The sequence below is a fragment of the Homalodisca vitripennis genome, chromosome 3 (genome assembly GCF_021130785.1).
Source record: "Homalodisca vitripennis isolate AUS2020 chromosome 3, UT_GWSS_2.1, whole genome shotgun sequence".
In the NCBI taxonomy this organism is placed as follows: Eukaryota; Metazoa; Arthropoda; class Insecta; order Hemiptera; family Cicadellidae; genus Homalodisca; species Homalodisca vitripennis.
Genome location: NC_060209.1, coordinates 183,662,995 through 183,678,273, shown reverse-complemented (window position 1 = coordinate 183,678,273; position 15,279 = coordinate 183,662,995). Strand labels below are relative to the sequence as shown.

Below are 15,279 nucleotides of genomic sequence, written 5' to 3'. Positions count from 1 at the left end.
CAAAGTCCCAAGACATTAGTCTCTCCCGCGTCACTTTTAGTTTAGGAGTAAACCATTTAGGTCTAGTAGGCCTATTGTTCCGAGTCCTAAATCATTTCCGGAAAACAAAAATGAAATCCATTTATAAAAACTTGAAAGAAGTCATTAAACCTTGTTTCAGCGTCCTTGACAGAATTTACCACAAACTCCCAGTTAATCATTTGGAGATGGTTAATAAAGTTGCATAATTTATCAAGTGTAATGGCACTAACAGTTTGATTATTCTCATTGACAGGTATATTTGGATTCGTCATCCAAACATTGGCACAAACTGAGTCATGGTCACCCAAACCATAATCAATTACTTACGAGTCCCATCGATTCAGTCGCTAGGTCGGTTATTATACTATCCAAACACAACAGTCCTCTTGTTGAATTGTAATCCATAAAATACCTACATATTTAATGCTTTAAAATGATTTTCCAGTCTAACTGTATTAGTATCACGCTTGGCGATATTTACATTAAATTCTCCACCTTTAAGAAAGTTACATTTATGTTTTTCCAAAGACAGAATTGTTCTTTCGATGTTAGACATAAACAGATCCAGGTTACCACTAGGTGATCGATAGATAACTATTACAATGATCTGAAATGTACAGAGTCTTACAGCAGCAAATTCATTATGCAATTCTGAACAGTAATAGGAAACATCAATAGCTTCGTAAATACACTGAAACTTATCCGACAAGAAAAGAGCAACCCCGCCATGTTGTAAAGTACTGCGAGCCTTTTATATAATACTAATTAGGCCAACTTCTGATATTCCCAGCCAGTGTTCCGAGAGAGCCAATGTATCAAAGGTATCCTAACTTGCTACAATCTCCAATTCCTGGACTTTGTTATTCAAACACTGAGTATTACAAAAACGCATCTTGATTAAGTGTTTATTATTGCTAAAATCTGGTTGTGAGATATCCAATTTATTTAAACTTGCGCGCTTACCACTTACTTGTGTCATTCTTTCACCTTCTTGCCTACGGCTTTGGAGTTTAAATTATGCCTAAAATAGTCAACAAAAGCTCCTTTAGGCCACAAGTCTGGCTGAAAGGCCTTGTCACAGTCTGATTCTGATGTACCGACCTTAAAAGAAGAATATTCTGATGGATATTTAGATTCAAGTTTCTTTACCACTACATTATCACATTTACGGGTGTCATTTAGAAACAACTTAAAGTCATTTTCGGATATTTCAGGACTCACTCTGGACACAAACATATCCGGAGGCCACTAGTTTTGGAAGAGGTTTTCTTATCGGCGACCTAAAAACTTCATTATTACAAAGAAAAGAGTTTATTTGACTTACTGTGAAAATTACATGTCATTACGACGATCGGTTCTTGTTTTCTGCTTATGAAAAGGAAACTATGCCGGCGAGGAGGCCACTGTCCCTATCTACTATTTATTATTAGGTTATATGTAGCCTGAGTGAAACTATTTTGAAAACAGTTCCAACACAAAAACTGTATAATGCCTTGCAATACATTGTCAGCTCTAAGTTTACTGTACTGTAATGAGTTGTTGCAGTGGCTGAAGTCACACTAAGGCCTCAGAAAATTGAGATGTGTAACCATACACATAGCCTCTGAATTTTACTAGCCAATCTATTAAACCTGCAGCAGCTGATACCTTGTGAGGTAGATTCTTCATAAAAGTCACATTCTATTTGTAGAACCATTATTATTAATAATTATCCAGTTCCAATTTATAACTTAGCTGGTAATCTTCACTGGCAAGAAAAAACTAACTCTTTATCAAATAATTTTTTTTTTCATTTTTACATGATTAAAAATATAAATCAATATTTGATGGTTCTTTTTTATATATAAATATGAGGTAAGGCACAAGATTGATTGACAGTTTTATAAAGTGTATCCATGCACTTTTAGAAATTTGTAGTATTGGAAAAATTTGGAAGTATTCTGAGATACACAGCGCAAGCTTACACTCACATCCATGGCATGTTTCGGTGCTACCGCTAGCTGATACAGTGTTTATCAGTTTTCATCACTAATTGTATCATCTTCACAATAGTCACTGTCTACGTTATAAAAAAAAAAATTCCTACAAAAATTCATCCAACAGTTCATTTTCATAATTTTGTAAAATTGCATATCATATACTGTAAATGTTTATTTCCAATCACATACAATTATAAATATCATTTCCTTCGACTATGAAAAAAGTATTTTACGTTTGCTAAATAAGACAAAATGGAACAACAATTTTTTCAAATGATGTACCTTACTACGAACATCATCTTAATATAGCTCATTGGTTAGTAGGTTATTGCAATATAAATAAAAATTAGCAAACCTGTATCGTAGCTGTGTCAGATTTTTTTTTTTGTAACTGGTAGTATCAGGTGATAGCTTTTGCAATTTTATATTCTGAAATAGAAAACTAGCTATAATGAATGAACCAGTAATCATAATTGAAAAGAAATGATTAAAAGAAGCCTATACACAATAGAAACCACTTGAAATTGTTTCTACCATTCTCTGCTAGATCACATGCGTGTTCAGGCAAACAACTATAACTCTTCAAACGATAAATATAGTTTAACGACGGATGGCAGATCTTGCATAGAGATCGGAGGTACCGCTGGTGGTACAAGACACGCTCTCGAGTGATGTGCCAGTTAGTCAACAGGATAATAATCCCTAAGTTTATCCAATGTGTTAGTCGATAACTGAAGTATCAATTGTCATTAAGTGAAAAAAAATGTTAAAATAACAAACAGATGTTTCTTTTACTACGTTAACATTGATTATCAAAATATGAATATGACTCAACCATAAAAGATAGACACCATCCCACCATAAATGATGTTAAGTCAGGGAAAGAGTTCTAACAAATTTGTGGAAAACCTATTGTATTGTTTGAATATTTTCAAGTATGGTTTTTATCATTATTAGTATTAACCACATTTAATCTCTTTAACCGTAGGAACTAATACACTGAAAGTTGAGCTTTCGTGGAATGTTCTAAAGATGACCTGCTAAGAAAGGCTTTATGTTTGCCCAGTTTCTTTTTATTGTCTATAGACTGAAGATTTAATCTGAGTGGTGACAATCTCACTCTCCTTGTGTTCAAAGGTCTCGATATAAAGTACAAGGGCTTTGGAAAAGTAAGTCTGAGATGAGGGGTAGTGGAACCAAGTAGTCACTCTATTGATGTATTGATGCATACAGTTATATCTTAAGGTGAAAAAGTGGAAAAGACACAATAGTTGCTGTTAGTTTACCGTAATCATTCAAAATGAACAATAAAATTGAAAATCGTACTAAAATTAAGTAAGATGTTTAAAGTTATTTGAACTCTTTGAAAGTGTTCTGTAGATTTCTAGGATTGTTGCACGATGTCATGACTAAAATGTTAGGCTACCACTAGTTTTGTGCTCTTTGGTTTCCAAGTACAGTAGAGTCCCGTTAATCCGACCTAATTGGGACCGAGCCCTATTCGGATTATGTGATTGTTCGGATTAGCCAGAATTACAGAAAAAAATACGGTTTTAAACTTGAGAATGGGTCTATTTTGTTATAGAATTATCAACATTGTTTATTAAAACATGTTTTTCTGACTGTTGCATTGTATTTATTGACAAATAAATGTGTTTGCAAATACTAAGCACATTTACCGTATTTAGTGTGAGAGTTCTATTGTTAAGCAATGTGAGCGTACTGGATATTGTACGGGTCCATGCGCTACGGGACGACGAGAACCTGGGTGATAAAGGAGAGTTGGTGCCACACGCAGACGGTGCAGCAGCGCTTAACCTTGCACTACGATACTTAGAGCAACAGGCTACTGCTACACCTGCCGATATCATGTTTATATGACACGATGGTGAAACTACGCGTCATCCAATAGACTCTCTTCAATGCGACAGAAGACAATAACTGAATTTATGTCTTTTAACAATTAATATTGTACTCAATAATAATATCAGTATTGTACGTCCAATTTTTGTTTGATTTCACTTCTTAATACAGTAATTTAACTCATACTATTAACCTATAAGTTTCAATTTGGTACTGTATTTAACTTCATTATTTAAGTACTGTACCGTACACAATTTGTCTTAATAAAATACTGTATGTCTATTTAATTAAAGTTTCCTTTGTTTATGTACGAAATGATGCACCCATTTTCATTTTTTAAGTAATTAGTTCCTATAACTGTTCATTATCGTTATAAATAATTCCTCCTGGACCTGTTCGGATTAACCGACGTTCGGATTACACGTGTTCGGATTAGCGGGACTCCACTGTATTCTTACTGAGAATCACGAAGGGTAACAAATGATTGTTTCTCATAAATCTGATATGTTGTAATGATATGGAAATAGATGATCTACTGAATAGATTTGGAATTTCTGATGAGCATTGGGTACCCTATGTTAATTTGGAGCCTACTAAGCAAAGATTGATCTTATTCACTGAGCTAACCGTTAAAGATACATTACTTAGTTGGCCAAGAGGTCATTACTACTGTTTTGAGGATGATAAAGAAATGTTGCTGTTGTAGTCACTTCAGTATGTGATGAATAACAATTCTGTATTATACTGTGTGACCTTGACCAACCAAAATAAGCTCATGCTCATGAAGGGTGTAGTTTTTTTCTGTTTAAATAACACTAGTTCCTAAAGTTTATGGGATAAACGTAATACACAAAGTGTGTTATAAATTTGTGTCCACCTACTCAACATATAGGTATTGAACAAGTTCATAGCAAACGGTCATAGTTTCATCAACAATATAATGCAATATAAATAAAAATTAGCAAACCTGTTTTTATCCTAATTGAAATTATGTACTTCATTGTTAAATATTGAAGTAAATTAACTGTATATGACGTTATTTTGATATTTTAATTGGAAGTACACCTTAACATAGGATAAATCTTTTCAGTATTCTAAGTTTGAAAATAACGCTAATTACTGAGGTAAAATTATATTACTGCTTTATAGTGTACAGGAGTGTAAACCAAATCATATTTATTTCAGAGCTGAGGTCTTCAGTTGAGCGCCATAATTCATGATCTGTGTTTTGAAGTATGGAAGTAGAATGTAAGTCTGAAGACAATTCTTTATCTTCGAGCAACTGTCCTGTGCTGAATGGCAACGAGCCGCTGGGATCCGTCACTCAGCAGCCAGACTCTGAGGGAGGCATTCAACTAAGAACTAGCGCACGAGTATCAAAGAAACTGAAACTTGATTCTTTGGCTCAGATTTCGACTGATAAAAAAGGTGAGCTCATAAAATTATTCAGACGGATTATTTGAATTTGTAGGCATTATTCACAGTCATTACTTTTGTCATATACTATTTTAAACTTTTGTCACACACTATTTTAAACTGTTGTCATAAACTTTTATAATAAATCAAATGACTGTTCACTTTTCGTGGAATTTAGTCATCTTAAAACAATGTGTTCTTAAAGAGTTTTTATCTCATTCTCACATATTTAGAGAACCTGTATAAGCATATCTTAGAAGATATTTGTGGTTTTTGTAATAGTTGATGTCAAAACAATAGTTTGAATTCAAAACTATCTATCATTTCATTATATTTTCTCTTTTCCCTAGTGCACAATCATCACTTCAACATTCTCTTTCATTAATGTTCTGGATTACTCCTTTAACACTTTGAATAGACAGTTTTTCATAATAATCATGTCTGAAAAGTGAGTTTTTGTGTTGTATTTTGCTATATTAAGTGTACTAAAGCAAAAAAAAAAAAAAAACATAATTAGTACACAAAATTTATGCTTTTTTGGAACTAAACAAATATTTTTTAAATATCCATACAAATTTTAAAATATAAAGGAAAATAAATTTTTGTTAATATTTACATATGTATACATATAATATATACATATGTTGACGTACAAAACAAGATGACCATTACCAGTTTAATCAAGTGTTCACATGTATCTTTAGAAGATTTTAGTGATCTGAAAGACTCTGAAGCAGTATGGATACAGAGTGCAACATCCAGTTGTTTTTATCATAACAGTTACTTTCTTCATTCATACAAATTTCCACAAAAATTAATCTGAATGTTTTTCATGGGACATTCCATACAATATCGCTAGTTGCAGAAATGTTTGCTTCCTAATCGTCACCTGCAATCCATAAATATCACGTCCACCAACTACATAAATATGAGCTCAATGAATAAGACAAATGTAGCAACAAATGTGAACAAATATGAAATAGAATTAGCAGATTTCCTTAACAATTTTGGTGTTCCAATATATCATCTAATGCATATTTGCTGAACTGAAACAGATGACTAGCCTCAGTGAATCAGCATGAAATTATAACTTATAAAATGAAAAAACAACCCACTGCACTAGGCACAATCGAAACTACATGAATGTATTTCTACGATTCTCCACTAGGTCGTTTATGTATTAACCTGTTTACTACCAATTAAAATTACAATTACAATTTTTTACTCTCAGTACCAAATTATAAATTTAATTTCTCAATGGAAATCGTGTGGGTGTTTATGGTCAGTTAAAAATGTTAAACTACTGTATAACATGTTAACATTGTATTTTATTACCTCATGTTTCAAGTTTACGTACACATTTCAATTTATTTACAACAATATGTGCATTTTCTTAAATATAAATGTCAATTACTAGGTCGTTTTGTGCCTTGCTTATTCCCAAATTTGAAGGTTAGGCATTGTCACATCATTTTCTTGAATTTCTTCGTCACTTTTACTCAAAATGTCATCATCAACATTACCATCACTCATTTCATTTTCACTTTCATTGAATGTGTTATCCACTAAGTTACTAAAACTCTTAGAAGACAGAATGTGATCTGCCGCGACACCATTGCAGATGGCAACTAATAAAAACAAACGATCAATACATGAAATATTGATTTCAAGACCAGATTCAAAATTGAACATGTTATGTTTTAACAGACTGGCCATCGATATAATAGTATAGTACAAATCTAAAAATAATCAATATCACTAATATTTTCAATTAGAAATTATCTAACAGTGTAACGGACTGGGTCTTGAATTTATAATATTCATGGTTACAAATCAAAGAGTAATAGTCAAATGTCAGGTTTTTTTTCTTCTTAGCCATTGTCTCTTTTATTCTGTTAATTATTATATATAACTCAACTAGAGATGAAAAATGACTGCCACTAGAGCTACAGGTGCTGCTTTGTGTCAGTAAATTGACCATTCAGTATGTGTTGGGTTAGATGAATAAAGGATATCAGTATTATGATTATTGGCACCAATCCCATCATTCCTTTCTGTTCTTGTATCCATTATTTTCAACTGTGTTACTGCAAATGAAGTTAAAGTTTGGACTATATTATAACATCACCGTTAACTTCCAGAACTTAATCATGAGGAGGAGAGGAAAATTGAAGTACCCGTGGGCAACGAAGGGAAGCCTCGAGCCAAACGAGTGGACTGGTCTACAGAGGACAAGTGTGCTTTCTTTGAGGCTCTGAATGAATATGGCAAGGACATTGATGCCATTCACAACTATATAATTCAGAAAGCAAAACGGAGGGGTGGTCAAGAAACAAAAACAAAAGACCAAGTGAGATTCTTCTATTACAGAATGTGGTCTATTCTGTCAAAACACATCACTTTTCCCTCCTGTAAGTATAATAATTATGTAGCCTAGGTCTACCATTAAACTAAAATGAATAAATAAGTTTGTAAAAATAACACTTTATTTAACATTATCTAGTTACAGTAAAAGATACTTTTTTGTTTAACTTTAAAGAGCAGTATTTATACAGTTGTACAGAATAGTGAATTTGTAATCTATCTTGAAGTTTATTACCATTCCTATAGCAGTTCTTAATTATCAAAAATAATGTTAATAATTTAATCTTTATTTCTTTTAAACCTCAAATACTACATGGGTTCTTAAATGGTTCATTCATTGTACATGAAGGTTAGTTCACCATCATTTCATCAATTAATTCCACTTTTTACGTAAGGTTTTTAGTCCCAATGCCTTGACATTGAATCCGCTTTTAGTCTACATTGTATAACTAGAGGAATTCACTGACAAACAATAGATAAGTTAACGTTCTTTTTTAGTTATCTTATCAATTTCAATGGATCTGCAATTAGTAAACACTTCAGGGCTAAATTCTTGTACGGTTGACAAAATGTGCATTCTACAAAACTCAAATAAAAAAGACTTCTCCATTGTTAGCTCAAAACACTGCCCAATTAGGGGAAAATGTAAACCATAAAAAAATTTCACAACTACATAATAGTAATTATATCTTAATTGGTGTGTACAACATAATATGTTCCTGTTAAATATCTGAGCCTGTGTCTCTGGGCTCTGCTTTGTTATCAATTATAAAAATCTTGTTATTGCAGACTTAAAGAAACAAACACAGGAACTTTATGCATTGATCAACTTTGGTGAGCTTCGCAAGAAGATCAGTCTGTCACACAAGAAACACTACGAGAAACTGAGTGAGATGATCTACAGTGGTTCCACTCAGCTCAAGTTTCGAGGAAAAGTGAGAAAACTGAGGACGCCTCTGTGTAAAGCCCTTAGAAAAATCAACCAAATTGAAGGTACGTGTCATTGCAAAAGTTTTATTTAGTTCATAGCCTTTGTAACTAATAAATTTAACTGCTGTGCAATAACGTACATTGGCGTAACTAATATTTCTTTATGGTTTATTAGTTTGTCAGTCAAGTACAATGGCAATTGTCGTGTAATATTTTACAAGCTAAACAATGATAAATAAAAATGATATCCATAACAAAACAATTTATATGCTAGATATTTCTTATCTACAGTTGCGTAACTTTGCAAGAAATTGGGGACCTAGACATTCTAGTGCTCTTAGTAATTTTATAAAACTACATTTTAGAAATATGGGTGTTTTTTATTGAATTGGAAAAACTCACAGTAAGGTAGCTTGAAAAAATCAGTAGTGAGCCATAGGTTACAGAATATTTCATAATCCTTTTTTTTCTCTTAGTATTATGGAAGGTCTAAAAATCTTCATAGTTGTCAGTTCACTTATGAATATTTTCTTTCTTGAGTTTGGATTGATAATAATTGACAGGTAGTGAAGATCTAGTAATTTGATGTCTTTTGAATAGATTAACTCATTATTTTTTTAAATAATCTTGTTAAAGGTAAGTGTTGCTTGCACTCAAGTTGGTAACAATGTTAGTAGTAAGTAAATTATACAATATTTTTCACACAACTGTCTCACAAAGATTAAATCCTAACAAATGTTTTACAATTAGCCATATTATTCAATTGTTGCCACACCTCTTTACTATAATTAATTAAATTGGTGTAATGATTGGTAATTGCATAATCTCAGTTTAAACAATTATAGTATTTGGTATATTACAAAATTGTACTTATTTCTAAAATTGATTATGACTAAGTAAAATTTTAGAATACTTAAATATGTATTATGCTAGTAATCCATTATTGTTTGATAATTATTTAAGGAAGCAGAAAAATAAATAAACTGAATTACCACTAAACGCTTTTGGCATTTTTGGAGTAAATTAATTCAGCTGCCTCTGCCAGAGGAGAACACATTTGCGTTTTTATTATTTTAACACGTTCGCTGCAGCAGACTCATCAGTGCCAAGTAGCGTCATGACACAAGACAAGAACACTTGGTATAGAGCTGTAGTGAAGGTGTTAACTACATGTATTATAGCTCAACAGTTAATGTACAGTAGTTTAACAGGTTTACTGCGGAAAACGTACAAAGTAGTCTCGTGACACAAGAAATGTATATTCAGTATCTAAAAGTTCCTCCCAAGGAGGATCTGTGGTTACCGTAATATTTGATGGTGGAGCTGAGACCCCGCTACAGCGAGGTCTGGTGCTTGTTGCTCACTGTTAGTAACTATGTGATGACTTGTCTGACAGAGAGTTCGGAGGAACTGCGGTTGCCATCATGTGTGACGGTGGAGCTGAGACCCCGCTACAGCGAGGTCTGTGCTTGTTGCTCACTGTTAGTAACTATGTGATAACTTGTCTGACAGAGAGTTCGGAGGAACTGCGGTTGCCGTCATGTGTGACGGTGGAGCTGAGACCCCGCTACAGCGAGGTCTGGTGTTTGTTGCTCACTGTTAGTAACTATGTGATAACTTGTCTGACAGAGAGTTCGGAGGAACTGCGGTTGCCGTCATGTGTGATGGTGGAGCTGAGACCCCGCTACAGCGAGGACTGGTGCTTGTTGCTCACTGTTAGTAACTATGTGTTGGTCTGACAGAGAGTTCGGAGGAACTGCGGTTGCCGTCATGTGTGACGGTGGAGCTGAGACCCCGCTACAGCGAGGACTGGTGCCGTGTGCAGGCCCTGGCCCAGAATCCTAGGGTGAGATCAGTGCAGCCGCTACATCGGCGGCTTGAGTCCCTCCTGGTGTATCTGCAACAGCGCTGGCAGACTAGTGACCACAGACTTGTATCCTTTACTAACTGTTACAGTAGAGTACATACAGTTTAACCAGACCCTTAATGTATGAATTGAAGATCCTCGTGGACTTTCTTGGTAGAAGTGGGTTACAATCTTTCTATTTTCTATGATATTTATTTAAAGAAAATATTTACAACATTACATGGTTTAATTAACTTTGCTCTCTCCGATTAAGACATTTGACTACTAACCTAAGTTTTCTATAAATTTCAATTGAAATATTTTTGAAAAACTTGGTCTTATTTCTGATGTGTACTACCTAAACAAGGTAGAAGTACGCCAACACCACATGTCAAAACAGGCTTCACTGAGATTGCAAGTAAAATTTCAAATCCAGCTCATTTCATTCTCGAGATATCCTACAGACAGATAAACAGAAAGACAATCATACAAAAAAAGTTGATACGAAAATAACACAAATGAAGTTACATGCAAAATTTGAACTCAACGTAAGAAATCTTTCTAGACATATCTTACCACTGATGCATTGAGATTTTTGTTCCTTAAATTGGGTTTTATATCAGTGTTTAAATAATAAAAATCTACACACCAAGTCATCATAAAATTATGTATGTGTTGGGATAATTAGGCTATGTATTACTATATTACATGTTTAAATTTCTTATGGATGTACTGGGTTTGTTTACAAATTTATTTATTCTGGTATTTTCTTATTGCCGTCATGGTTAGTCATAAGACCAATGTAAAAGTATACGCTTATGCTCAGCCAAATCCCATGGAGTGATAGACATCATTATTGAACTCAGTGTTCCCTCTTACAGAAATAAAGCTTCATAGAGAATTTCATATATAGGTCAGTTCAGTTTGAAAATATGGTGCAGACAGACAGACATAAATCACAATTTTTACAGCCTCAATTTTCGCTAAAGCTCAGCCAATAACAAATATACAATGAGAAATAAGCCAGGAAATCAGTAAATGAAGTTAAATTTTAACCCTTACAGTGGTGGAACTGTATTCGTGCCAGAAATTGCTCTAAGCATATGTACCAACATTTTTTTTTCTCCAATTTTATTGGAATGTAATTTTGGTAATTTAACACTTTTTGTACCAGGACCAAAAATCTACTATGTTTTGTAATTGCACACCACCATTTTGGGACCTGCTCTAAAACTGCATAGACTATTAGCAAGTGTTTTTAGAATATAGAAAACTGTTTTATCACAAGAATGTTCAGAAATGAATTAATTTTAATAAGTAATGTAACCTTGTAGAAAATCTGAAAATATTTACAACATAAAAATATTTGAAAAACTGAACATTTTGGGAGGAGTCAAAGGTGAGTTAGGCTCCTTGACAGTACCAGATGGAGCAGCTGCTGAGTACGGTGGAGGCGGAGGAGGGGGAGCCCCAGGAGAGGGAGAACTGGAGGTTACATGTAGGACCCAAGCCTGGCACACACGTCACCGAGCCCAGTGTACGGCTCAGTGAGACAGCCACAAGCTCCAAGTTGAGTTTGCTCGCGTATGAAGAGCGCTTTCATCCTATGGCGAAACAAGTCCCCAGCCTTCTCCAGCAGGTAAACAGCAGCATTGTTAGTTGTATGATGCATGCAGTACATTTCCATGAGATGGTTTAGTTTTGTTATCATTAAATCCAATTTGGCCAGTAAGAGAGTGGCCAGACAAACATTTCAAACCATGCTTAGCCATGATAAAATATTTTAGGATAAAAAAAATATAAGTATATTTTTGTAATAATGACACATTTATACACTACAAAAATTACTAGATAAAAAAAATATTATTGTCCTTCATTGACAGCCTCTTCAGACAATAGACAATATACTTTATTTGTACAATTCATAGAGAATTACAAAAGCGTCAATAAAAAATGTTGTAATAGCGTAATTACAGTTTTAAAACATGGTCTCATCAGGTAAGTTCAAATTAGTTATAATGATGGTTCAAAGTTCTCCAGTTCAAAAATTCGTCAATAGCATAAAAAGAATGTTTAAAAAGCCATTTTTTCAGCTTGGTCTTGAGGTTCTCTTGTGTTTTAATATCAGCAGGTAGATAGTTAAACAGCTTCGCCCCCATGTAGGATGGTTTCTCTTTGTAATGGGCTGTACGATGTTCTGGTAGTGCGAAGTCAGCAGCATGTCGTGTGTTGTATTGGTGTAAATCATGACATTTTAACAAGTTCTTCTTATGTGCAAACATTATTGTCTCAAAGATGTATAATGACACCACAGTCAGGATTAAAAGTCTTGCAAAAGCTGCTCTGCAACTCTCCCTTGGCTGCAACTCTGCTAGAACTCTTGACACATTCTTTCTGTAAGACTAACAATCTATGAATGTTTGCTGCACTGGAATTACCCCAGACCAAGATTCCATAGCGAAGATGAGTCTCAAAAAGGGCAAAATACGCAATAGTTGCAGTGCTGACGTCACTTATTGATTTCACTCTTCGAATCAGGTAAAGTCCTGAACTCAATTTCTTACAGAGGTTGTCAATGTGCAAGTTCCATGTGAGGCCTATGTCAATTGTAACTCCCAAATACGTAGCTTCTTCAGCTGCGTCGATATTTGGTAAAAGTCCTACTTCATGTTTTCTACTCCCCATGACTAGTTGTTTTGTTTTAGTTTCGTTAAGCACCAGGTTATTAATGTGGCAGTACTGAGTAGCCATGTTCATTGCAACATATGAAGAAACTTCAAGTGATTCTGGATGTTTATCACTAAACAGTAGAACAGTATCATCCGCATACATAATAGTGGATGCATATTCTTCCAGGTATGTGGGAAGATTGCTTGTAAACAGTATAAATAAGACAGGACCGAGGACAGACCCTTGAGGAACTCCTTTGGAGGTTATTAGCGGACTAGATCGTACTAAGCGAGTTACACCCTTGTCTGTATATTTAAATCAACCACCTGTTTGTTGTCTATTTGTCAAGTAACTACTGAACCATTCCAAAGAAGTACCTGATACACCAAAAGCCTCCAATTTATTTAGAAGTTGTTCATGGTTAAGACATTCAAATGCCTTACTGAAGTCGAGTAAAAAGGATGTAGTGATATCTCCTTCTTCAAGATGGTCTATGATATACTCTAGTAGACTTACAATAGCAGTTATTGTAGATTTACCCTTTATAAAACCATGTTGTCAATCAGTAAGCAGATTGTACTGTACAAGATGATCAACAAGTCTATTTAAGGCCACTTTTTCAAAAACCTTTGAAATTGTGGGTATCAATGCTATCGGGCGATAGTGTTTGCATTAGAGGTGCTACCCTGCTTGAAAAGGGGTATTACTGTGGCAAATTTCAGTCGGGATGGGAATTTTCCTTCTACAAACGACTTGTTTATTAGGAGTGTTAATGGTTGAACTAACTCTTCACTACAAAATTTAAGTAATTCTGAAGAAACTTTGTCAATTCCAGATGATGTTTTTGTACGAAATTGAGCTATTACATGGCTTACCTCTTCAGTTGTAGTAGGTTGCAGTGTGAAAGGTGGAACATTAAAATGAGTTATTACAGGTACAGAAGGTGGTCTTGGGTTAGCTGCTAGAGCATTGTCAGCTGCCGTAACAAACACTGAATTAAGAAAGCCAGCAATTAGTTTAGGATCAGTAATCATTTCATTACCTGGTGCCATTAACTCTTTAGGAAATGTATGTGTTTTATGGTTCCTTTCACTATTTATTACTGCCCAAAGAGCTTTTGATTTATTTTCTGATGAAAAAATTTTACTGGAGATCTCTTGACGTCGCAATTCCTTAAGCCTTAAAGTCATATTCTTTCTTTTTATAAGCCATATCTTGCTTATGTAATAAAAGGCCTGAGGTGTTGTATCTAGAATGTGCTCGTAGAATATCCAAATCCCAGCTTGGGGGATCTGATTTTCTGTTTATTTTCTTCTTTTTTCTTCTAGCTGTTTTTAGAGGACAAGCAAAGTTAATTATCATACCTATTGTATTACTGAAATAATTATATGCAGTGTCTATGTCAGGAGCAGTTTGCAACTCTATCCATGTTTCTTGGCTTAGACTATCTTTAATAATGGCCTTATTTCTACCTGAAAAAAATTCTTCTTTTAATAACTGGAAATGGTGCATCATTAAGTTGAACATTGACACAGCAAAGCTGAGCTGTATGGTCTGATATCCCCTCATCTAATACTTGCACAGAGATCTTAGCATCCTCCAGGTTTGAACAAACACAGTCAATTGAACTTTGTGATACTGGAGTTATATGTGTAGGAGGAAGTGGCATCCTACTCATATTGTGGGATATCAGCATTTCCTCCAATTTCACATTGTCACGATTCACAGCTAAGCAGTTAATATTTATATCTCCCATCATAATTATTGGGCAACTCTATGTTGGTGCAATTTCCAATGCTTGTGAAAGGATTTCGAGGGATTCTTCCAAATTGCCCTTGTTTCTGTAGGTGCCAACTATGTACATGTTATGGTGTTTCAGTTTTATTTGTACCATAGCAACCTCACAGACTAATTCCACGCTTACCCCTTCGGTAGAAATAGATTGTGTTGTAGATACAAGTGATTCTTTACAAGAAATGCCTACTCCTCCCTTCTTGTGGTAATTCCGACTGAAGTCTGTGATTAAATTGTAACCAACAAGGTTAGTGGTATGGAAGTGGTCTTTTGCTAAACCATGCTCAGTCAGAATAAGGAAATCAGGCTCATGTATTGTAATAGATGTATTACCCTATCGATTTTATTGCTGAGCCTGTCAACATTTTGATGTAATATTTTAAACTGTTGAGTTTT

General features: G+C 34.3%; 1 protein-coding gene across 3 annotated transcripts in view; it reads left to right on the top strand.

Moving 5' to 3' along the window:
• LOC124357837 (protein cramped) overlaps positions 1-15,279 on the top strand; it is a 66,347-nt gene that overhangs the window by 4,001 nt on the left and 47,067 nt on the right. For all 3 annotated transcript variants that reach the window (XM_046809905.1, XM_046809904.1, XM_046809906.1), the window contains exons 2-6: positions 5,049-5,291; positions 7,421-7,690; positions 8,433-8,636; positions 10,316-10,506; positions 11,846-12,058. In XM_046809905.1, the coding sequence (XP_046665861.1) occupies positions 5,099-5,291; positions 7,421-7,690; positions 8,433-8,636; positions 10,316-10,506; positions 11,846-12,058 (1,071 nt within the window). In that variant the 5' untranslated portion in view covers positions 5,049-5,098. The remainder of the gene's footprint in view (positions 1-5,048; positions 5,292-7,420; positions 7,691-8,432; positions 8,637-10,315; positions 10,507-11,845; positions 12,059-15,279) is intronic.